We start from the raw sequence: 26574 nt of genomic DNA on the forward strand, positions 1-26574 counted from the left end.
GATGAAAACCACTCTGGTTATGTAAGTGTTACATGTTACAGTTTCCTTAAATCCAAATGCTATGTTTCACTTAATTGTTACTTTTTATGCTATGATCCTTTTTTATTATTTAAGTAAACTTAACTAGCATGCCTCAGAAATTATTTTAAAAATGAGAGCGCCATTAATACACCTCAACACCCATTAATGAGATGAAGGCAAATATGGCATCAAAAGAAAAATAAGCCTTAAAACAGTCTCTGATTTTGAAACATCAAGGACATCACAACAGCAGGTCTTATTATTGATGAGAGCATTTTTATTTTAAATTGCAATTTAAAAATGTTGTGAACTTCAACCTATGTTCTAACCACAAATGCAAAGTGTTGGGCATTTGAAAAACTCTTCAAATGATATATCCATGAAAATGTAGAGGAGTTCAAAAGGAGAGGTATGATAATTGTAAAATGTAATGAACAGAGGAAAATGTATTTAGATATCCATAGTTTTGCATAAAATATTTTTTATCATGTCTGTTTTCAAGTTGTTTCACTATTAGTCTTATACAGAGCTCACTTGACTCACTCCCTGGATGGCCTGAGATGTGGACTAGTGTTCAACTATACAGAGAAAACCACAAGATTGCTTTATAGCACTATGCTATGGTGTTTCTTTAAGAGGGATCACTGTTCCCTTTGTTTGATTGCAGGTTTTAACATTCATCCCCTACACTTACAGTGAAGATAGTCACTGTGAAAGTGTTTGTTGTTAAATCTGATTTATTTTTGTCTTTTTAGAATTAGAAGCCAATGCAGCAGTTTTGTTCCTTCCTTCATTATTTAGAGTGGAAAATTAATATTCTGTGTAAACAAGGTGAGTAACTTGATTTGGGTTAATAAATACATTCCCGTTTCTATCGTATTCAGCAGTCGTTGTCTGTGGGGTTAATTTCCTCAAGACATATTTACCATGTACTTTTTGACTTCAGTATCTGGAATTTTGTGTGAGCATTTACCGTGTAACAAATTGAGGAGTTTGTTTCCACACAATGTATATAGGAAATGAACAGGGACATGCAGAAAGGGGGGGACAGGGGTGGTGCACTTTGGTCAAGAGCCTCCCCCACCCCTCGCCGGATCCTGCGGTGTTTATACTATTTATATAATTGCCCTGAAACGAGACTTTCCATGTATAATATTGCAATACATGATTTGTTGATGTATTTCAGGATCCAGAAGCAACGACGCCAACAATTACATTTGAGTCACAAAGGAACAACCCCTGCATGCTGGGACGGTTAGCATCAAAATGGAAGTAGTACCATCATACGGCCCTCGGCAGACATGGATGCCTCCATAGCCATGGGCTGTTTGTTGGCAGTGTATTTGTTTGGGGTGCAATACCCAAGAGGGGCTCAACACACCCTACATTGTATGGACAAAATGAAAATATTAATACTGGTATTAAGGATGTGCAATATGTTGTCCTAAGAAAATCCTGGTTCTATACACTTTTAAGGCATGTTGAGTGTTACATATGAACAAAATTGTTATAAGCTTTTTGTTTTTGGTTGTAATGTAATCTAAATTTCAGCATAGTTTTAGCAATCTTATTTTTTATGTGTGTATATTTATATACTAAATCATTGTTTGCTAATATTTCACTTTTTAACAATTTGAACTACCAAATACTTGACATAAGATTTTTTTTAATTAAATAGTTTCAAGCATAATTTTAATAAATCTACTTATTTGTATTAATTATATATTATAATATTTGCTAGTAGTTAACTTTTTACAATATTAAATAAAAGCAATGTTTATGTATATATGAACAGGAAGATGAGTTTTATAAACATTTTTTAATGTAATGAAATGTAATCGTAAATTTACTTATTAAAATAATAATTACAAACATGTATATGTTTCCCACTATTTAACAAATAAAAACAATGTTGAATGTTTATGTAAGTGGTTATCCATCCATTTCAATAAGCACTTCATCCAATAGAGGGTCACAGTAGCTGGAGAAAATAAGCTGACCAGGCAGGACATCAGGGCATCTTATATAAACACTTCTATAAATAAGTTCCTCTAAGGTTTAATATGAGGTATATTAAAGCATTTCTTATTACCCCAGAAATGTCAAAGGGATCATAAGGATAAAGATCCCCCAATGGTTCTATGCCATAATACAGAAATGGCACCCGAAAAGGTTTCATTCAGAACCATTTTGGTTCAGTGGAAAGAACCCATTATGGTTCTTCTGAAAGAACCCCTAAAAGGGGTTCTATATAGAGCCATTTAGGGTGCCATATATGTATCATCACATAGAACCTTTTGGGGATCGATATAGAACCATTTCTTCTAAGAGTGTGGGAAGCTACATGGGTATAAAATGCTGCACCTTAAATGCATTAATCAGGACTTTGTGAGGCTTAACAAGCCTTCTTCTCATACTGGATCCTGAAGGAGTCATGTTAGAATGTCTTGCATAATGTGTTCGTAAGTTTAAGTTTCTATCCGTTGTTTGGTGAGGTTACCAATAAGAACTACAAATGGTCTTGGACAATTTTTTTTTTTTTCTAACAGCAACATGCACCCAAAAATTAAAAAAAAAAAAAAACGTGCATTTTTTTGTGTGTGGCAAACTGGTATTTTTTTCTTTTTTCATGTTGTTGCAATAGGCTAGCATACAAACTAGCTGCTGTTCAGCACAAGGGTGAATAATTCGATAGTTATAGTAACTAAAGTGTAAACATTCCTAAATCAGAGAAGAATTTTGTTTACACGTACTTAGCCGGTGAAAACTGGAGAAGCCTTGCTTTGTCAGTCGCTGCTGTAACTGATTCACAACACTGCGAGTTTACGCACGCGCGCGGGTCCATGACGGGGACGAATTGACATGCTCACCACACGAGTGTTTAGAACGTCACTGAAGAAAAAAAAAACTATTCTGGAACACTGATGACAATTGGAAGTAGCCAACAAAGTCGTCTAGTGTCAGGGCATTAATTTAGACAAAAATAATATTTTTATTCAATGAAATATCGTGACCCCCCTAGTTCAAACCTCTCTCTTATGAGGGGGTCCCTTACCTCTTATGGGGGGTCCTGGACACCCCAAGGCCCCCCTCAATTCGAATTCTGCTGTCTAGAACCCATTTCGGGTTTTACCCAGTCTCCTTGTAACACCATATTGATGCTGTTGGTGTTTGAACCTGAACTTTCATATTTTTTTCTCAAAAGTTTCAACTTTTTTTCTCAAAATATATATATTTTTTCTTTCTCTTAAGTGGCCTTAATGCTCTTCCGTAGGTATATTACATGAACATGAGCTGGAGTTAAGCTGCTGCCTACCAATGTCACTGTTGCTAGGGGCCAGTAGAGTTATCCAGGTGGAAATCAAATGTTTACAGCTGTGAATGGGCTTTGAAAGAAGTGGGAGGACAAAATAACAAGATTTTCTGTCACTTCCAGTAAGAATAAAACAGGATAAATCTACTGAACACAAAAAGATGTGCCCCAGTTGTAGAATTATGTGACTGTACTATTTGAAATACAATGACTCTTGATAAGAAATTGTATCCAAATAACTTATTCTGCATGTGTATTTGTTAATCTTATCAAACATAATGCAAACATTTGATTAAATAAGCTATAATAAAAGAATAGAATATCAGGAAACTGACATGACTGTATCCGTGCCACCAATATACACCGATCAGCCATAACATTATGACCACCTGCCTAATATTGTGTAGGTCCCCCTTTTGCCGCCAAAACATCCCTGATCTATTGAGGCATGGACTCCTCTAGACCTCTGGAGGTGTGCAGTGGTATCTGGAAAAAGGCCATTAAAAGCAGATACTTTAAGTCCTGTAAGTTGCGAGGTGGGGCCTCCATGGATCGGACTTGTTTGTCCAGCACATCCCACAGATGCTCAATCGGATTGAGATATGGGGAATTTGGAGGCCAAGTCAACACCTTGAACTCGTGATTCATCAGACCAGGCCAACTTCTTCCATTGCTCCGTGTTCCAGTTCTTATGCTCACATTCCCATTGTAGGCACTTTTGGCAGTGGACAGGGGTCAGCATGGGCACCCTGATGGGTCTGTGACTGTGATGCACTGTGTGTTCTGACACCTTTCTATCAGAACCAGCATTAACTTTTTCAGCAATTTGGGCTACAGTAGCTCGTCTGTTGGATCGGACCACACGGGCCAGCCTTCGCTCCCCACGTGCATAAATGAGCCTTGGCCACCCATGACCCTGTCGCCGGTTCACCGCTTTTCCTTCCTTCGACCACTTTTGATACATACTGACCACTGCAGACCGGGAACACCCTACAAGAACTGCAGTTTTGGAGATGCTCTGACTCAGTCGTCTTGTCATCACAATTTGGCCCTTGTCAAAGTAGCTTCTAACACATCAACTTTGAGGACAAAATGTTCACTTGCTGCCTAATATATCCCATCCACTGCTAGATGCCATGATAACAAGATTATCAGTGTTATTCACTTCACCTGTAAGTGATCATAATGTTATGGCTGATCGGTGTATGTCAGTAATGAATGGGAGTAAAGGTATAATCCAAAAAATGTATGCAAACATGATCAAATCAACAGGATGCCACAGAAATTTTTAAGTTAGTAAACAAGATTATAATATAATAATTACTATAGTTTATTCTAAAACTAAATTCTTGTGTTTGTAAACTGGACAACAGAAGGGGGTTTATTTGTGTCTTACATGTTCCCATGTGTTGCTATGAATGTAATTATTAATTATTACATTTTTTACTCAAACAATTTTTTACACTTTTCAATTGCAGTGTCCTCTTATTCATGTATCCTCTTGTTCAGATATACATTTAACATCATCCTCCCAATCACTGGTAAATCCATTTCAGTCACATATGAGAGCAGGAGAGTTGAGATGTTAAAAAAAAAGAAGAGCCAAACGTAATATACATACAGTACTGTGCAAAAGTTTTAGGCAGGTGTGAAACAAATGCTGTGAAGTAAGAATGCTTTCAATTAACTAAATGCAAAGTGAGTGAACAGAAGAAAAATATAAATCAAATTCATATTTGGTGTGACCACACTTTGCCTTCAAAACAGCCTTCAATTCTTCTAGGTACACTTGCACACAGTCAGGGATTTTGTAGGCATATAGTCAGGTGTATGATAAACAATTATACCAAACGGGTGCTAATGACCTTCAATTCAATATGTAGGTTAAAACACAATCATTAACTGAAACTGAAACAGCTGTGTAGGAGGAGTACAAATGGGTGAGGAACAGCCAAACTCACCTAACAAGGTGAGGTTGCTGAAGACAGTTTACTGTCAAAAGTCATACACCATGGCAAGACTGAGCACAGCAACAAGACACAAGGTAGTTATACTTCATCAGCAAGGTCTCCTCCAGGCAGAAATTTCAAGGCAGACAGGGGTTTCCAGATGTGCTGTCCAAGCTCTTTTGAAGAAGCACAAAGAAATGGGCAACATTGAGGATCATAGACGCAGTGGTGGGCCAAGGAAACTTACTGCAGCAGATGAAAGACACAGCATGCTTATATCCCTTCACAATCAGAAGATGTCCAGCAGTGGCCAAAAAGCCATACTCCTGATGTGGCAACAAGGCCAAGCAACTCAATTATGCATGAAAACACAGGAACTGGGCTGAAGAAAAATGGCAGCAGGTGCTCTGGACTGATGAGTAAAAAATTGAAATATTTGGCTGTAGAAGAAGGCAGTTTGTTTGCTGAAGGGCTGGAGAGTGGTACAACAGTGAAGCATGGTGGAGGTTCCTTGCAAGTTTAGGGCTGCATTTCTGCAAATGGAGTTGGGGATTTGGTCAGAATTAATGATCTCCTCAATGCTGAGAAGGTAGATACTTATCCATCATGCAATACCATCAGGGAGGCATCTGATTGGCCCCAAATGTATTCTGCAGCATGACAATGACCCCAAACATACAGCAAGAAGTCATTAAGAACTATCTTCAGCATAAAGAATAACAAGGAGTCCTGGAAGTGATAGTATGGCGCCCACAGAGCCCTGATCTCAACATCATCGAGTCTGTCTGGGATTACATGAAGAGAGAAAAGCAACTGAGGCTGTCTAACTCCACAGAAGAACTGTGGTGCCAAGTTCTGCTGTTTTGAAGGCAAAAGGTGGTCACACCAAATATGGATTTGGTTTAGAGTTTTCTTCTGTTCATTCACTTTGCATTTCATTAATTGATAAATATAATCTATTAACATATCTATTTTTGAAAGCATTCTTACTTTACAGCATTTTTTCACACCTGGCTAAAACTTTTGCACAGTACTATACACTAAATTAAATGCATTTAGTTTCCCTCCAGTAGCAGGCAGTGGCACCCTTTTAGTTCTCAATCGGTTAATCAGATTTGTAATTTAATTATTTATAACCATGACATAAAATGTCTTATCTACTGCAATACATTGTTTGTCTTATGTAGTTTCATGTTACATTTTATTTTCACAGTCTTGTAGAACTGCAAACTTTTCTCATGGACTATTGGAGTTCGTCTGAGCCTAAGGAAACATTTTATTGTGAAATAAGCATTTACTTTCTAAAAGAAAAATATAGTCTGTAAACATTTTTCAGGATGGAACCTACTGAAAGTTACTAAATTACCTTAAACATTGGAGATCAGCCACAAAGGCTCTGCAAAACTTGCAACAATCTGAAAATAACCAAGGTCTCTCTGACATGTATGACAATTCTGCAAATATTGATGACAGAATTTATTTAATTGAAAAAGCCTGTCCTTGCTCTGACACAGACACTGTTACTGAAAGCGTGGCCTGTGAAAGAGACATGGTAAATAAGTTCAGCAATACTTGAGAAATAATCAATGACCTAAATGAGTGATACCCTATGTATGATTTTATATGATAGTATGTAATCAACCATACTGTATCTTTTTGTTGTTGTTTTGTTTTGTTTATAAGATGTATGCAGTAGTTTAATTTCTCGCAGAGAAAGTGGCAATGGTCCCTGAATCATGGCTCATCACAATAAATTAGGTACATTACTGGTTTTATCAGCTATTATTATTAAGAGTGTACATTTTGCATTTAATACACATTGCACACTATTTGCTATAGATCACAATGTGTACATACAGGTTTTGTTATTTTTATATCAATGTTATTTGGATGTTTAAGTGCAACACAGCTCAGTGGCCCCTCAACAACACCACAAAGAGGGTAAAGTCCCTGATATAAAGAATAAGTGATAAGTGGGTTAAATCTAGGAAATTATAGTTGTTGGGGGAGAGAGGGTTTAGCTGCTGGAGAGAAGGGGAGTTTGTATATCAATAATATACACTCACCTAAAGGATTATTAGGAACACCTGTTCAATTTCTCATTAATGCAATTATCTAACCAACCAATCACATGCCAGTTGCTTCAATGCATTTAGGGGTGTGGTCCTGGTCAAGACAATCTCCTGAACTCCAAACTGAATGTCTGAATGGGAAAGAAAGGTGATTTAAGCAATTTTGAGCGTGGCATGGTTGTTGGTGCCAGACGGGCCGGTCTGAGTATTTCACAATCTGCTCAGTTACTGGGATTTTCACGTACAACCATTTCTAGGGTTTACAAAGAATGGTGTGAAAAGGGAAAAACATCCAGTATGCGGCAGTATGCGGCAGTCCTGTGGGCGAAAATGCCTTGTTGATGCTAGAGGTCAGAGGAGAATGGGCCGACTGATTGAACAACATAATTTTTAGCCTACTCAATTATTTAATTTAAGTCAGGTAAAACGAATCATATTTACCATGACAGTCTGGCATGTGGTATTTGTTAGTTTTGCATATTCAATGATTCAAGAAAGACTTGTTTGAATGTCTTTGGTCTTATTATGTAGCTTGTTTGGAGGAGGAGTTAAAAAAAGAAATATCGAGATGTATATCGTGTATCGCCCAAACTTCAAAAAATAGAGATTTTGTAGGTCATATCGCCCAGCCCTATACTATACTATACTATACTATACTATACTATACTATAGGTGGCTCACATCCAGTTGAAGACATTGGGCCAGATTAAATCAAAACTTTGACCCACCTGCTAATAGCAAACTACAAACCTGTACATCATAGCAGTTACATTTATGATTAGAAGAAAGTGGCATCTTACTAAAAATGCAGCTGCAACTGAGTATAGATCTGTAGTTTTAGTGGGTGGGTCAAAGTTTTGATTTAATCTGGCCCACTGTCTCTTCACTACCACTGTCTCATCCAGACTGCACCCAGCTACCTACAGACCCTCATCTCTCCTCACACTCCCTCCAGAGAATGCCAGAAGACTCACTGTACCCCCTTTGTACTCCCCTTTCTCCAGTGCCTGCTTTGTTTCCACCCTTACCCATAAATAGTGGAACGACCTTCCCACTGAGGTCAGGACCGCAGACAACCTCCTGGCAATTACTGAAGACACATCTGTTCAGACTGTACCTGTAATAGTGCTCAGCACGCTTGCTATTTTGCCATGTATAACTCTTCTCCTGCATACTTCTGTATCGTTGGGACTCCTGTTGTTTTACTATGACTTCTCCTATACCTCACTTCTTTAGCACATACCTAGAACCTAGTCACTGGCCACTATACTATATTATACTATACTATACTCCACACAGGACTGGCTCCAGTCTGGGCTCTATACTTTTCCCAGGGGTGACTTATAGTTTGCCACATATTCACTTTTAAAACAATGGAAATAATACAGTAATTACAATTAATGCAAAATAAAATGTACACCAATATACAGAATAGATCATGTGACCAGGCAGATTTCTCAATATTCCATCGAGTGTTAATAATATGTTTTTAATAATTAACAGGAGGTAAGCAGCAACCTTATCATTTAATAAAGTTTACAGTTGCTTTGATACAGCTTCCAGAGAGACTGGCCAAAGAGCCAAACTCTGAGTCACTTCCTCAATGCTTTAAATACTGTTGTCTCACATAAGGATCCCTTTCAAATACTAAAGCCCCTCCTACACAGGAGGGTTTGGTTATCCTTCAGTAACGGTTGCTGCTCCTGATTGCTGATGGCCATGTCCCTATGAGTCTGAGAGAGACTGAGCTGATCATCACTGCAGCCATGTGGGACAACCTGGAGTTGGCATAGGAAGTGGCTGGAAATGGTGGTGGTGGTGGACGTGGTCAAATTCGATGTTTAGCCACATCTACAGAGATCATCCACAGCCTCTGATACCAGAAGATGTCAGACTGAGAAGCTATCTCAAGAATTAATCTTCTTTTTCAGAGCGCGATGGAGTCTGATGGAGTGTTGACACCGCAAGCTGCTGTGAGTTGATGAAGCTTCAATCTGGCCAAATGTTGACAGTGCAATGAGAACATCATTGGCCAAGGAGTCACAGCCTTATTGGGGGGCAGTATGTCATAGTCAGTGTTGAGAGGGCAGCATGGCACAGCCAGTGTTGTGGGAGCAACATGGTACAGCCAGAGTGAGGGTGTTGCCAATTCAGACATTTTCTGGATGTGCTGCACCATCGCCTTGGACAGTACCATAAACCTCCACCATGCAGTAATGGAGTTTTTTTGGCCTGAATCTGAAAGGAGGCTGCATACACTGTGCGGCATTTACAGAGGCCACGTGCCATAAGAGGGCCAGGAACTCCCCGTCAGTCAGCCCTCCACCGCTCTTCTGTGGGCTCGGCTCCATGCAGATCTCCGGCGAGTGTCTCTCCAAGAAGGCGGCGCTCGTCTTCTTCTCAAGCTTCACCAGCGAGGGTGCAGTCTGTCTCCCCTTCTCCACCTCCTGGCAGGTGCTCCCCCAGGAGGAGAGCGCGCTCCCCCAGACGAAGGTCCCCAAGAGCGAGGTGCTCCTGCTCCAGATCTGCTAGACGCTCCACTTGGTGAAGACAGTTGGGGAGCTATCACACAGGCTGGACCCTCAGCAACAGAAATTGAACTCTGTGGTGGCGCGACGTCTGGTGGAAGAGGACGTTCACTGTCTCCCTGAGCTGCCACCACCGCTACCAATGCCACCGGAAGAAGCACTGTCCCACTGTCTTCCCTTGGGCCTGCTGCACATGCACCCATTGCAACGCTGGGTAAACACACACAAGCTATACCCAACAAGACACAAACACGACCCACTGACAGTGACCTCAACATGCTGGCAGGTACTGTCCTGGTGGAGAAATCGGACCAATCTGCATCTTGGTTCCCCCCTCGGAAGCCCACACAGACGGGAAGTCATCACCACAGATGCCTCCGGAACAGGGCGCTGTCTGGAATGGGTTGTGAGTCCAAGGAGTGTGGAGTGGTCTCTGGTCAGCTGCACACATCAACTTACTGGAGCTGCAAGTGGTACGACTGGCGCTGTACCATTTTCGCCATGGTCTGGCAGACAGACACGTCCTGGTTTGGACGGACAACACGTCAATGGTGGCCTACATCAACCACAAGGGAGGCCTACACTCCCCCAGACTACATTTTGTGGCGTGCAGACTTCTCCTGTGGGTGCAAGACAATCTCCGCTCCATACAGGCAATACACCTTCCGGGCGTGTCCAATACAGCGGTGGACATTCTCTCCAGGGGAGGTCCGGACAGCTCAGAGTGGAGACTGAATCCTCAGGTGATGGAGCAGATCTGGAAGAGGCTGGGACGAGCTCGGGTTGACCTCTGTGGTTCTCCCTGGGTGTGGACACCTTTGCTCACCCATGGCCGCAGGAACTGCTGTATGCCTTCCCCCCACTGCCACTGCCACTTCTTCCACTGACACTGGAGAGGATTCACCAGGAAGGAGCTCAAGTTCTCCTGATCGCCCCCCAGTGGCCGAGACAATTGTGGTTCGCAATGCTGGCACAGATGATCAGTGCTGATCCATGGCAGCTTCCACTTCAACGGGACTTGCTAAGCTAAGCAGAGGGACTGTTATGTTATCCCAAACCAGCACAGCTGCAGTTGTGGGTTTGCCCCTGAAAGGCACCGCCTGATGTCTCTGGGGCTGCCTGTTAATATCATGGAAACATTGCAATCGGCCAGTGCCCCCTCCACCAGGGCCCAATATTCTTAAAAGTGGTCAGCTTTCCAGAACTGGTGTCTAGAGAGACGTGTGGATCCCATGTCGTGCCCCATATCGACAATCCTGTGCTTCCTTCAACAGCTGCTTGAAGATGGGAAATCTGCATCCAGGCTAAAAGTTTATGTGGCTGCCTTCTCGGCTTGCCATGATGAAATTGACAATGTCTCATCAGGAGCCCATTCCTGGCAATCCAGTTTCTGAAGGGTGCAAGATGCTTGAGATCACCAATAAAGGACACAATTCCAGCCTGGGACTTGGAATTAGTGCTGAAAGGACTGAGCGGTGCTCCCTTTGAGCCCATCTCCACGACAGAGCTCAGCTTCCTCTCGCTCAAGGTGGCCTTCCTTGTAGCGATAACGTCAGCAAGGAGAATTAGTGAAATTCATGCCTTGTCTGTGGATAAAGCCTGTCTGATCTTCTCTCAGGATGAAACTGGCCTTCCTGTCGGTCCGGTCAACAGACCTTCACAAGGTTCTACCACCTCAACATGGCAGACCGGCTGCGCCCAAGCTTGGGCTCCCAGGTACTTCAAACTGCTGGCCCTCAGGCGCCATGAGGCTCTGCTATCCTTGTCATTATGGGTTTAGGCTTAGTCAGGTGTCAGGACTCACGACAGCTCTGGTATAGTCTTCCCATTAGGTAATGGCTGTCTTTCAACTTGAAAGGGAACAATAGGTTATTATCATAACCCTGGTTCCCTGAAAAAGAAAGACAGCCATTACTCTTCAGGGGTCGCTCGACCGGACGACCTTCCTGATGAAGAAATGGCAGGTAGCTGCAGTCAGGAGGAGACTTTTCACAGGCACCGGGGGTGGGTCTTCCTCCTGCCAGCAGGGCCCCTATTGGGCAGCTTTCAATGATTGGCAGGTCAAAAGGCTCTTCCCATTAGGTAATGGCTGTCTTTCTTTTTCAGGGAACCAGGGTTATGATAATAACTTATTAACTCATTTTTCTTTGATTCAGAGTGTGGCTGCAGAGCTGTGGAAGCGAGCTACTGAAGCTGGGAAAGGATCTTGTGGTGGAATTTATGATGGTGTGTGTGTGCATCTCATTGGCTGTGCTTGGAGTAGAGTGAAGTGTGATTGGGGTTTGTTCTCCTCCCGAACCTGAGGAGGAAACTTAAGGTTGTCCTGCTGTTATTTGCTTCTGCATGAGGTACTTATCACATTTAAGTCTTTGATGCTGGAGGGAGAAATCTATATACATATAGAAGCCGGTATTTTAAGAGAATACTGTCATCGACTTGCCAACACAAACACATTTTTTAAAGGCCAATTCTTCTTCTATTTGCTCTGAATCAAGCAACAGTACTGTGGTCTCTGTCAACATAGTTGTAGGGTTAAATTACAATAAGCAATACACAGACATCTGTGCATCTACATGAGTATTGAAATTAAGCCTGAGATGAAAACAAATGCAGCATGCATGATTGTGTGTTTCACATGAACTTAGCCTACATTTTTTTATGACATTAGTTGTTGAAATGTACCAAATTCAACCTGCAAAATCCGAGATGAGATAACTTAAAGTATTGAAATAGTATAAAAAACGACAAGACAAGATGAAAAGTATTGTATATGGAATTAAAAACTAACTAAAAATATAATATTATAATATTATAAAACTTAATAATATGAACTAATTGAACATGAAAAGCTGCTGCTGCTAGGAGCCACTGAGTTTAACACCACCATCTTCTAAACCTCATCAAACAATAACATGACATGGAGGTAGGTTACCTGCCTGTTTACTATCAGTGTCATGGCAGTATGTACAGAAACTGAATATATAGCCATAGAACAGAACATGTACAGTGAGGGAAAAAAGTATTTGATCCCCTGCTGATTTTGTACGTTTGCCCACTGACAAAGAAATGATCAGTCTATAATTTTAATGGTAGGTGTATTTTAACAGTGAGAGACAGAAAAACAAAAAAAAAATCCAGAAAAACACATTTCAAAAAAGTTATAAATTGATTTGCATGTTAATGAGGGAAATAAGTATTTGACCCCTTCGACTTAGTACTTGGTGGCAAAACCCTTGTTGGCAATCACAGAGGTCAGACGTTTCTTCTAGTTGGCCACCAAGTTTGCACACATCTCAGGAGGGATTTTGTCCCACTCCTCTTTGCAGATCCTCTCCAAGTCATTAAGGTATCTAGGCTGATGTTTGGCAACTCGAACCTTCAGCTCCCTCCACAGATTTTCTATGGGATTAAGGTCTGGAGACTGGCTAGGCCACTCCAGGACCTTAATGTGCTTCTTCTTGAGCCACTCCTTTGTTGCCTTGGCTGTGTGTTTTGGGTCATTGTCATGCTGGAATACCCATCCGCGACCCATTTTCAATGCCCTGCCTGAGGGAAGGAGGTTCTCAACCAAGATTTGACAGTACATGGCCCCATCCATCGTCCCTTTGATGCGGTGCAGTTGTCCTGTCCCCTTAGCAGAAAAACACCCCCAAAGCACAATGTTTCCACCTCCAAGTTTGACGGTGGGGATGGTGTTCTTGGGGTCATTCCTCCTCCTCCAAACACGGCGAGTTGAGTTGATGCCAAAGAGCTCGATTTTGGTCTCATCTGACCACAACACTTTCACCCAGTTCTCCTCTGAATCATTCAGATGTTCAGTGGCAAACTTCAGACGGGCCTGTACATGTGCTTTCTTGAGCAGGGGGACCTTGCGGGCCCTGCAGGATTTCAGTCCTTCACGGCGTAGTGTGTTACCAATTGTTTTCTTGGTGACTATGGTCCCAGCTGCCTTGAGATCATTAACAAGATCCTCCCGTGTAGTTCTGGGCTGATTCCTCACCGTTCTCATGATCATTGAAACTCCACGAGGTGAGATCTTGCATGGAGCCCCAGACCGAGGGAGACTGACAGTTATTTTGTGTTTCTTCCATTTGCGAATAATCGCAACAACTGTTGTCACCTTCTCACCAAGCTGCTTGGCGATGGTCTTGTAGCCCATTCCAGCCTTGTGTAGGTCTACAATCTTGTCCCTGACATCCTTGGACAGCTCTTTGGTCTTGGCCATGGTGGAGAGTTTGGAATCTGATTGATTGATTGCTTCTGTGGACAAGTGTCTTTTATACAGGTAACGAGCTGAGATTAGGAGCACTCCCTTTAAGAGAGTGCTCCTAATCTCAGCTCGTTACCTGTATAAAAGACACCTGGGAGCCAGAAATATTGCTGATTGATAGGGGATCAAATACTTATTTCCCTCATTAACATACAAATCAATTTATAACTTTTTTGAAATACGTTTTTCCGGATTGTTTTGTTGTTATTCTGTCTCTCACTGTTAAAATACAACTACCATTAAAATGATAGACTGATCATTTCTTTGTCAGTGGGCAAACGTACAAAATCAGCAGGGGATCAAATACTTTTTTCCTTCACTGTATCTGATCCAGGATTACAGGCCTGAGCACCTCTCAAAATTTGGCCATTAAGAGATGAAAAACGTTGATCCATCTCAGCAACCATTCTGTCAAGGCAAGGTAGAAAAAGGTTTCTTTTCAGATTCTCTGCATCACTGAGGTCACTCACTGCTCCACAACTAGAGTCCACTACATAAACCTCCACGCATTTCTGATTCTGCCTTTGTTTAGTAGCAGCACATGGCTCTGGGATCTGATTTGCTGCACAAATGGTCCTGACAGTATCATACAGCATAGTAGCCTTCTCATCTGTGCACATCTGTTTTAGAGTGTCACACACAGCTCCTTTGTACTCAGCAGCTTTAGCAAGGTCTACTGTTTCACTTTGCAGATATTTGTGCAGGTTCTCGGTTACAGACAGAAAAGTCTTCAACATTATCAATAGGTATACTGTGGAGAATCTGCTAAGTTTGGCATGGAGTCCTACTGCCATGGAGTTGTTGATGCTGGAGAGACACTGAAGAACTGCAGGGAGATTCTCTAAGATGGCATTTACAGACCGAAACTGGCTTGACCAGTGGGTCTTTGAAAGCTGCACAAGTTCGGATGGCTGTAACCCCAGCTGATTTTGAACATCTCTGGTTTTGTGATGGTTTACAAGTAAAACACTGAAAAATAAATACACACTCTGTAGCAGGTCAAAGAGATCCCTGGCCTCTGATATGGCCTGACAGGTGTGACATAGAACTAGGCTGAGCTGATGTGCATAGCAGTGCACATAAATGGTGTCTGGATGGTTTGTTTTAAATCTGGCTTGTACACCACCTACACCCCAACTCATAACTGTCGTGCCATCATATGATTTTGCTACACACTTAAGCTCATCAATGCCACAATGCAGTAGCTGCTCATCTATGTAATGCATTCTGCATCAAGTTCTTTTAGTGTTGTTATTGCAAGCAAGCACTCCTTCACTGTATCTTCCACAACATAGCAGACACATATGACCAGCTGTTCAGTATTGCCATCTCTGGCTTCATCTGCCATAATTGAAAACATCCCGCCTCTTTTACCTCCCTGACAATATTTGCTGTAACCTCTTCAGCATAGCACTCAATTATCTCATTTTGAGATGCAGGTGATAAGTAAGTGCTGTGTGAAGGGGCTGAATAGGATTCCAAAAAAGGGAGTTTCGGACACTCCAGAAAATTCCCCTGGTTGTGGCTGGAGCCTCCCTCATCATGGCCAGGGAAGGGAATATTTTATTTGGCCAGGAATTGTGTCACAGCCACAATACGGGTGAGGTACTCCAGTCTGCCTCATTTGCTGAGTGCAATTGTTCAATTACACTGCCATGAGCAGCACTGGCTTTAAAGCTGTGCCAGGAAAGCATACTTGCTTTATGGGCAGGTGTTTTCTTGTGCTCTTTCAAGAGATCCAGAGCTTTTTTCCAATTTGTTAGACCAGTGCTAACAAAGGTGTCATGTTTCATGTTTTTACCAAACATCCTACATGAAAAACAAAAAGCTGCATCTGTAGAAATAGAATATTCCAACCAGGGAAAGCTTCCAAACCAGTTTGAATTAAAAGATCGCTTTTTTAACCCAAAGTTGTGCTGGGGATATTGGGAAAACTTAACCTGTTTTGGGCCACAATGCTTTTCCCCCAGGTCACTAATGTTTCCCTCTACATTGTGACCAGTGGTTTTTGCCCTTGCCCCCTGTCTAATGCTCTCTGCTGCTACTGTGTTCATCTCTCCCTCAGTTTCTTCTCCATGGCTCTCCTGTCTTTCGTCTGTCTCTCACCTGTCCTTCTCAACTTTCTCGCTTTGACCCATCTCCGACTGTTCATCCAGCTCCATCTCTCCTCCTCCTCCTCCACCTGCACTCTGCTCCTCTTTCTCTGCAGCAACATCCAAAAACATTTGATCTAATCGTAAATACCCTCAGCAAATTCACACAATCATTCAGGATTTCATGGTTACCAAACCTGCAAGTAGCCTACGTTAGCTAGCTAGTTCATATTAGGACATCCTCAGACATCAGAGTCAGGTCTCAGACATCAGATGAAAAAGCATCAGGTCTCAGGAAAACCTCTGTGAAGTCTATGGAATTGCATTATCCAATGCATTATCGGGCAAAACGGACTCAGACGAAACAGCTTCAAAGGTCTCAGAATGAGCAGAGAGTTGGTTGCTAGGCAGAATTGGTAGCTAAACTGGCTGAGTTTGGTTTCTAGCTTGCGAAACTAGCTGAACTATCTCTAACTTTATAAATGCAGAAGTGTCATATATATAGCTAATATATTAGCTAATAACTAGCTAGCTAACATAATTGGTGTAAGTTTAAACTGACGTTTGAAACTCATTAAGTTTACTTGCAACAACAACTTGAAACAAGCAAAAATATAGTCCTTTTCAGTCGCTAGGTAATTAGCACACAGCAGCCATAGTTACTGCCAACTACTTATGTTGTAAGTCGCCCTGGATAAGGGCGTCTGCCAAGAAATAATAATAATAATAATAATAATAATAATAATAATAATAATAATAATAATAATAATAATAATAAGTGTCCTAAACTAGCGCTAGCGAATTAAATTGTTAATTTCATATCCGAAAGATTGATTCATTGTTATCATACACAATCAAAGACAGTACTACAGAACACAAAAATGTGTTTATTTTCTCTGCAATTCCATAGACTTGACAGAGGTTTTCCTGAGACCTGATGCTTTTTCATCTGATGTCTGAGACCTGACTCTGACGGCTGAGGATGTAGTTTGTTTATCAAGTCTTACCTCCCTCAAACTCATCTCTGGTTTCTGCTTCTCTGTCCCTGCTTCATCCAAATAATTTTCTGATGTCCATCTACAGGAGCCAATAATGTTTGAGTCAAAATAAGATCATCGGAATTATTTAGAAACTTACTTTAGTTTCGTCATGTTTTCATAGCTAACCTCAATTCTGACTTGCGTGCCGACACCTGGACTTCTGTGTGCGCGCTGCAGTGGCTATTACAGCAAGCACACAGGAGTCCACGGACATGGATTTCTGCGCGCACGCATCAGTTTGTGTTTTCGGTTAAACTGCGTTGCTTTTACAAGCGTTGACTGGGTTACTCCATTGCATGTATTTATTTTTTCAGAGATTATCAATCTAAATGAAAGCACTGACAAATAAATTAAATTGTTAAAACTCAAACTTCACATTTTACTGGGGGACAGCAGATTTATACTGTGGCACTGCCCCAGTAAAAGGGGTCTAGCAACACCCATGGTCCCTAGTGCTGGTTTCACGCACACCCTAATGAAGGTGTCATTTGATAGGTTACACCCCCACCAACAGCAGGTTAAGAGCCTTATTGTACCGAAGTCAGAAAGTTAGAAAAACTTCAACATGACTGTTGCTAGTCTGAACATGAAACGCCTGTGTTGCCACTGATATGATAGGTGGAGCTACAACATACGCCGTATATTTATGGGGAATAAAGAAATTCGAACACGAACCGCCATTTCCCCTCAGCAGTGGAACCCGCGCGTATTCCAACATTGCATTCTATAATAAGCGATGATGACCCGCAGGTTTGACTGGAATTTTAATGTTGTATTTCTTATTTCCTCTTTTAATTTAAAGTGTTAATGCATGTTTTTTGTTGTTGTTGCATATGGCTGTGGGATTCCTTTGAAGTGTATATTTGTATTATTGCCCATATTATGATGAAAAATGCATTAATGTATATGACAGACAGGAAACTAGTAATAAACTGAATCCTAGTTGTGGATTTGTCTTGCTTTTACTTAATATCTGTTTTGTTATCAAACAAAGCCAATAGTGCAGGTGTATAACTGATACGGGTGGTTGCTGTGAGCTATTAAAGTATGTAAAGACATTGGAAGTGAAGTATAGATGATAATAATAATAATAATATAGAAAGAACAATAGACACAGGAAAGAGAGGGGGGTTTGGTTGTATGAGGCATGATGTGAAGATAGTTAAACTGAAAAAATAATTGAGAACTGTTTCAGACAAATTAGCCCAGATGAGTGTTAGAAATGTCAATAAAAGGATTAGATGTAGAAATGCAGAGAGAGGCACTTCAGCTTCGGAAGGAGAAAGATCAGCTTTCATTGGCTAATGCTAATTTAGAGCAGAACATTGAGGTGCTAAAGGAAGAGATGCAAAAGCAGGTGTATTGTAAAAGAAGAGATAATGAGACTTAATTCCTATAAAAGAAAATCTGCAATGGATGGTGAACAGAGTTTAAGTGTGGCAGACAATGTTATAGAAAAGGGAGAGTTGTACAAGTTCTTAGAGAACAAGACTGAAACATACGTGGAAAATCGATACACAGATGAAGTGTATATGGTTTTAGTTACTAATATGGGAGTTAGCATGCATAAGGCATCTCAGGTTGTTTTAGAAAAACTTTCTGGTACACAGCTAGAAAGACTACAGAGTAGAATTCTTACAGAAAATGATTTGACTCTGCACAGATGGGACAACAAAAATAGTCAAGTATGGCACCTCTGGCATCTTTTTTAAGGATGGTACAAGGATGCATTTAGGACTCAGGGAACAGGCATCAGGCTCTGCTCAGTGTACATTTGATACTGTCAAAGAAATGGTTCAGGACATAGTCAGAAGGGGTGTGTGACTTGAATGTACATTTCTGTGAAAGTGAAATTATCACAAAAAATACAAATCTTGTGGGGGACAGAGCTGCAACTGAGAAAAAAATCTATGACATTTTGTCTCAGTACAGATCAGATATTCTTCCAGAGATTGTGGAAGACTTTGAAAAGCACATTGAGGCTGATAAGGCTAAACTTAAGACTTGTAAATGAGCTTTTCTGTGGATTGCATTTAGTTGATGGTTTGGCCCACCGGGCTGATGTAACACTTTCTATCTGGGAGAGATTAATTTTTGGTGGAGACAAAGTAGTTAGTTTGTGCTTGCACTGGGTACACAAAACAGTAGGAGAAAGCGGGACAGTTAGATTGATCAGAACTGTTTGCAAGGCAGTGCAGGAAAGAGGCTGTGAAAAAAGTGGAAAACCAGTGCAATTCAAGACATTTCTGTTAGGCAAGGATAAATCTGAATTTGTGAAAGAAAAGGTAACAGAATCAATGTTATGTTTTTCAATGCAGCTGTTTTTTTTTTTTTTTTTTTACCTGTACTCTGATTTGCTGGAATTCAGTAGAGAAATTCAGCATGAAAACAAATTGGGTGGAATCTGTTTTTGCTGATCTAAATATTAGACAGTACTTGACAGGATGTAGGGCACTTTTGTCAAGGAAGGAGTACGTTCTTGAGATGAATGACAGGTATCAGGAAATTGTCCGAAAAATGAAGGCATGGCAGTCGCACGGTCAGAGTTTTGTTAGAGGAGATGTTCAATTGTTTGATGATGTAGAAGTGAGTGTGGAACCTGTCCTTCAGAAACTTCAGAGACTGTGCAGGTAGTGGAGTTAATTCTAGCTAGTCTTGTTAAAGTGTGCTGCAGGATGTTAGCTGATCACCTAGAGCATGGGCGGTATGCTGAGGTATCAGCAGAGCTGCACAGTAAGCTGCAGTCCGCTCCAAAACCAACGCCAGTTGTGAGAGGGATTTGGGGATTTTTTACTAGTTGTTGAGAGAAGACGAGAGTGACAGGAAATGCTATTCCTTATTTTGTAATTTGCCAAAAAGAGGTCAAATTACATGAAGGTAGAGCTATATTAACTTTAACAAATGTGATGTTTGTTCTTCTTCTTTCAGAAAACTTGAAATAAAGTGTTGATTAAATGAAAAGTGTCCATGGTTGATTTTTATTTTCTGTGAAGAATTCCCTGCTGTTTTTAAAGTATGTATTTGTGTTTAATAATATTTTCTGAACTGTTCGCAATTACATTGTAAGCTATTTACAATCAATGTGGTATTTATAAAACACTGATATAATTGTTTTGTTCGTGGCATATGAAAACAGCCTTTCATTGTGCATGCAGTTATTTTTCTTGGTACTTGATCACATTACAGTAATACAAACATATTGCAGTTCTCCTGGCAATAGATATGCAGTTTTAACAGGACACGATAACCAATAGTAAACGATTTATTGATCAGTTTAAAAAATGAACTTGCGTTTGCAGTTCACACTACTTAACTGAAAATAAATATGCACTGAATATAATAATACATATTATATTGTACTTTCTCGTCTAATTGAATTACTATACTGTAGGAACATTTTATTGTATTGTATGAATCAGTATATTTGTTGCTATGACCGAGTAACTACTCTTTCACTTCTGAAGAGTAGTGTGTCTACCTGCCAGAGCTTCTAAACATTTCGGTGGAGCTCTGATCCTGGGGACGATGGATGTCGGCAGACATTGGAGGGTCCATCCCAGTCTTCTCTGGATGGCTGCTGGCCCACCTGGAGGACCCAACCGCACTGGTTCCATGGGATTGATCAAGTGGGGATGATCAGCTCCAATGAGGACCAAGGGCTGGGCGTTCTCGAACGGCTGTAGTGGTAGGCCAGCCAAGTGTTTGTACCTCTTCTGGACACTGGATACTGGATAAGAGTAGTCTGCTAGCCCCAGACAAGTTGCTGTGAAGGCATCCTTGATGAGGAAGCTGGTCTTAGGCGGCGAGGCTTGGGAGATGCGGAATGTAAAGGCTAGATCCTTGGGAGTCCCTTGTAATCCAAGCTTCCTCACCTCCTCTAGGAGAAGCATTGTATGCTCTGACCCGTCATCCAGTATAGAATATGTATCAAGAGTACAGTTTCCATGGTGGAGGTGCATTCTGATGATCATTAGCAGGACACGGTTGCAGTCTGTCAGCCTATCCAAGCTGACCAGACAACTGTGCTGACCAGACAACTGTCTTCCTTGGGCGCTTCCTTGGTTGTTCTGGTGTTAACCTCGTGAAGAACCTGTAGATGCTTCCCTTGACAGAGGACACGGGGCTTCTTCAGTGTACACTGGGTCGCTTGATGGTACCTCCCACAGTGCCAGCACCTTTTGTTTAACTTAATCCATTCAGTTATTTTGTCCTTAGACAACTGATGAAAGGCTGTACACTGACTGAGGTAGTGGTCAGGGGTGTCACAGTAGGGGCAGTATGGCTTAGCTTTACCTTTCTTCTTGTCAGCAGCCAGGGTATTTTCAGAGACAGCAGCCTCACTCTCAGGGTGGCCTTTGGCTCCGTGCAGAATTGTGGCAGTACGATTCCCTTGATGCCCTTCTGGCTTCAGCATAAACCTGTCATTGTTCCCCTTGCTTAGTGACTGGCCATTGAAGTCTTGGCACTAGGATTCATACTGAAGCCACTCTGAGAAGTCCAGTAAGGTGTACACAGCGCCATGCTGGTGGAACATGTGATGTCTGAAGTCTGACCTTATCTCAGGTGGTAGCTTGTTTAGCAGATGTATGATGTGTGACCCACACCTTAGGTACCATTGTCCTGAGAATGCTTACAAAGGACTGGATCTACAGGGTCACTTTGGCCATAAAGTGCTCGTCAGGCCAGGTGAAAACATTGCTGGTTGAAATAATATCTTGTATGTGTTAAGAAGGGGTGTCTCCAATACATTCCAGGGGCATCATGCTAAAAAATGCAATTGTTTTTTAGAAAAAAATCTTTGAATAAGCAGGTTTTCCATTATATATACGGTCAAAAGTTTTAGAACACCTCAGTTTTTCCGTAGAGAGCTCAAAATGTCAAGATGGAAAACTCTGTTTACAGTGTACTAATACACAACAATTTCACACCACATAATATATACTGGATTAATCATTAGGTTGCTCTAAACAAAACAAGCCTATTTGCAAAGAAATCCGATTGAAATGGAGTGATCTGTGACCGTCTAAATGAGACCCCACCCCTCCCTTCGTAACACTGCCAAATAATGCTTAAGAGGGTATAGTAACACAGTATCGAACTCTGAAATATACATTATTTTTTAGTTTTTTTTAACCTCTGGCAGGTACCATTTCAGATTATTCACTGGACTTTCACTGGAATTTCAATAAAATCTGAAAAAATTGGGGTGTTCTAAAACTTCTGACTGGTAGTGTAGATAGGGAGAAAAGCGCCACTGGAACTCTTTGTTACTCCCATAATGGATCATTTCGGGTGAAGTTCCAATGGGCGGAGTTGACTATCTTGTTTAAATAGAGGATCTTTGTAAATAAAAAATGTGAAATAATATAAAACTATACAAGTCATCCAATCAGATCGATTTCTGCAGGGTTTGTGCAGAAAGGCGTTCTTCAATCTGCTGCATGTGACATCAGACATAGGGCAGCAAGACAAATCCAGCGCTAAGCTGTGGTATACGCGAACGCGACCACTATTTTTACTTGTGTCTGGTCGCATTGCACTCACGTCACTGCAAGGTGGAGCTACAGCTCTTAAGCATAATTACTCAAATTATAACACAACTTTCTGTAGCCTTTTGTACACTAAATAAACATCCCGTCCCATCTCAAAGTGTCATGGTGAACACAGAGAGTGGTGGTCACGGTAGCTGCTGAGGGGAAGACCACTATTTTCTGATGTCCGGTAAGTGTTGAAACATCACATCCAGAATACTGGAAGAATACATCGAGGTTACATTTACAGCTGCTATGATTGTGATAAAGTAATTATTTTGCATTTTGAAAGTTACTAAAATGATGGAATGGAACAGAAAAGTTTCAGAGACTTATACAGGCCTACTGATACATGAGTCTATATAAACCATCAATTTATGGAGTGCATTAGTTCCCCTTTTGGCTCCTTAATTGGTCTAATTAAACAATTTACTTAATTAATTTAACACTTCTCTCCAGAATTTGAAAAGTTCTGTGGGTTCAATGTTTTGAGTAATCAACAAATTGTATGGTATCAGCTATAAAAATACAATATGTAAGTTTTAGATAAGCCTGCCTGAGTAAATAATGACATTAATTAAGTAATTGGGATCTCCTGTTGGAACAAAAACCAGCAGACACTGCGGCCCCCCAAGACTGGAGTCTGACACCCCTCTATTACTCAGTTTCTTAGCAGACACCCTTATACAGGGTGACTTAATATATCACATTAATTTTTAAAATTGTATCCATTTATACAGCTGGAGCATTTACTGGAGCAATCTAGGTAAAGCTTAAGCATCGAACAGTATCCTTTACATGGGATTGAACTCACGACCCTCTGCTCCAGAGTCAAAAGCCCTTACCACTACTCCACACTACATGCAGTGTAATATATTTCGATATGGACTCTTAGATTTGCTAATGTGTGAAGCTTTTTCTCAGTGTGTGAATGGCTTAATGTTTTGCATTGACAATTTTGAGAAACTTGATTATGATTTCAGATTCTGGGTTTTAGCAATTAAGAAACAGTTATAGAAGTCAACCAGTGGTAAAGCAGTTGGGGTTAAGAAGACTGAATGCCAAATTCCACTAATTTAGCTCGTTATCATAAGCATTTCTGGAAAGTCTTTAGTTCCTTATTGAAGATTAATTAAACAGTTAAATTGCACACAGAGCTGATCACTCTCTGTGTATGTGTGTGTGTTTACTGTGTGAATTTGACTATCTGTTTCCCTTTCTGCTTATCGCTTGTGTTCTTTAACCTTTAAATAAATGCAGAAAATGCAGAAATATATGTACTCTGTGTGCTATTGTCCAGTCCAGTCTGGGCCCCTGTACTGTACTATACAGTACTGTACTCTACTATACTATAGTTTATACAGCACTGGCTCCAGTCTGGACCCCTGTATCGTACTGTAGTATACTATAGTGCACACAGTACATATCAAGTCAGCGGTGTCAATAAAGTACATTAGATACACTTATCAAGTAGTGTATTACACTGGCACTGTCTCCATAAAAAACATTAACAGATCCAAAGATGCACAGAGAGACAGGATGATAGAGGTAGACACACACACATACACACAGAGACTAACCGACCCACACAGACATACAAATACAGAGAGACTAACCAACATATACAGACACACAGACACACAGTCACTCACCCACACTGCCCCACACATCAGCGCTGGGAGAAGAAGCAGAAGATTCTCCATGTTTGACAGCAGAGTCTACTGTAGTGATACACTGTCAGACAGTTTATCAACTACTGTCATCCCTCTCACTCTGTCTCCCTCTCTCCCTCTCTGTCTCTCAGTCAGTATTAACTTACAATACTTTCCAGTCAGTCAGTCAGTGTATCAGCTATGCCCTCTCTCTATATCTCTGTCTCCTTCTCTCTTACACACCCTTTCTCTCTGTGTCCAGTCGTATTCTTGGTTGTTAAAAATAAACTACAGGAAAGAAAAACACCAAATCAATTAAACGACAAAAACGTCTCAAAGCTCCTGTCTGTCTCCCTCTATCTCACTCTCTCAGGGTGTGACTAAAGTACACTAGGTGAACAATTACACAAACAAATATACACCTCTCTCTCTCCTGTCTCCCTTCCACCTTCCTTATCTTGGTCTATCTCTGTCTAAGGTAATTTAAAAATACAGGTGTTAGTCAATCATGTTCACAGTGGCAGCAATCCAGCCCCCTTTTTCCTCAGTCTCCTTCTCTGTCTGTGACTATTCTACCTTTCCTTCCTCTTTCTTCAATTCAGGAATGATGGCTGTAGTGAACCTTTAGCCTCTCTCTTACTTCCACATTCCCTCCCCCTGCTCGCTCTGTCTTTTACTTCCCCATTCCCACCCCCTGCTCTCTCTCTGTTTCAAGCTAAAATCTTATATTTAGTGTAGGGTCCAGCCCAGTACCATGCAGAAGATAGTAGAAGTAAAATTCTTGACATTGATCACAAAACTAAAATATGGAGAAAAAGATCCCTAGCACTGACTGACTACATTACTGACTGGACACTACAATACATTAACACTGACTGGACATTACAGTACATTAACACTGACTGACTGACTGGACACTACAGTGCATTAACACTGACTGACTGGACACTACAGCACAATAACACTGACTGACAGACTGGACAATACAGTACATTAAAACTGACTCACTGGGCACTACAGTACATTAACACTGACTCAGAGAGAGAGACGAGAGGGATGGAGGGAAATATATTAAAATGCAGATATTTATGAGGATTCTTATGGCCCTGAATGAATGGCAGAGTTACATTGATAATGACTTATTTAATCATTAACAGGATTCTTTTCCATTTAATTTATATTGTTATTTTTAAGCTATATTTCTCTTGTTCATAAATTTCTATATTTTATTTTATGAAAAATATGATTATATTCCACCGATGTGTGTAGTGTGTAATTGCTTTGGCAAAACTGCTAATTGTAACTCATGTCAATAAAGCAGAGTGAGAGAGAGGAATAAGAGAGGTGAGAGACATTTGACTTTGAATCATACGTTATTAATCAATCAATGCTGAAAACACAACCAAACAGAAAACAAACCAATAAACCAACACCCTGCCCCCCTGATAGAGATGGAGGGAGAGAGGGAGATTGGAAGGCTGTGCAGTAGACTTTGCCCTGTATTCCTGCTATAGGGAAGTAAGTGTGTTTCTGATAACAGGTAGGTAGAGAGAGAAAGTTGTAGAGGAGAGAGGGAGGGATTGAGGGTGTGTGTACAGCCCAGTCAGTGACTCTGCAGCAGTTCAGTTCCACATTAGAGACATTTACTCTGTAATTTGTGAGCAGGATCAAATGCATCACAACATCAGCCTATTTAAATGGAGGAGAGTAGTCAATGTGCCATTTGGTATCATTGTGTGCACCACAATGAACATGGACCAGAGAAAGCAAAGGAGAGAGTTGTCTGAGGAGATCAGAAAGAAAATAATAGACAAGCATGGTAAAGGTAAAGGCTACAAGACCATCTCCAAGCAGCTTGATGTTTTTGTGACAACAGTTGCAAATATTATTATGAAGTTCAAGGTCCATGGAACTGTAGCCAATCTCCCTGGGCGCAGCCGCAAGAGAAAAATTGACCCCAGATTGAATAGAAGGATAGTGCGAATTGCTCTCCTCTGAACTGTCTCTAGAGCAGTGATTTCTTTTTGAAGTGTGGAGCCCAGGACTGTACATAGTATTCCAGATGAGGTCTAACTAGTGCGTTGTACAGTCTTAACATTACTTCC

General features: G+C 41.0%; 1 protein-coding gene across 1 annotated transcript in view; it reads right to left on the reverse strand.

The window, feature by feature from the left end:
* LOC136752967 (receptor-type tyrosine-protein phosphatase H) overlaps positions 1–25041 on the reverse strand; it is a 57101-nt gene extending 32060 nt beyond the window's left edge. Inside the window, exon 1 of the mRNA XM_066708717.1 lies at positions 24470–25041. Coding sequence (XP_066564814.1) covers positions 24470–24520 — 51 coding nt within the window. The 5' untranslated portion in view covers positions 24521–25041. The remainder of the gene's footprint in view (positions 1–24469) is intronic.
* Between the last annotated feature and the right edge of the window lie 1533 nt (positions 25042–26574).

Source organism: Amia ocellicauda, chromosome 7, assembly GCF_036373705.1.
Source record: "Amia ocellicauda isolate fAmiCal2 chromosome 7, fAmiCal2.hap1, whole genome shotgun sequence".
NCBI classification, from domain to species: Eukaryota; Metazoa; Chordata; class Actinopteri; order Amiiformes; family Amiidae; genus Amia; species Amia ocellicauda.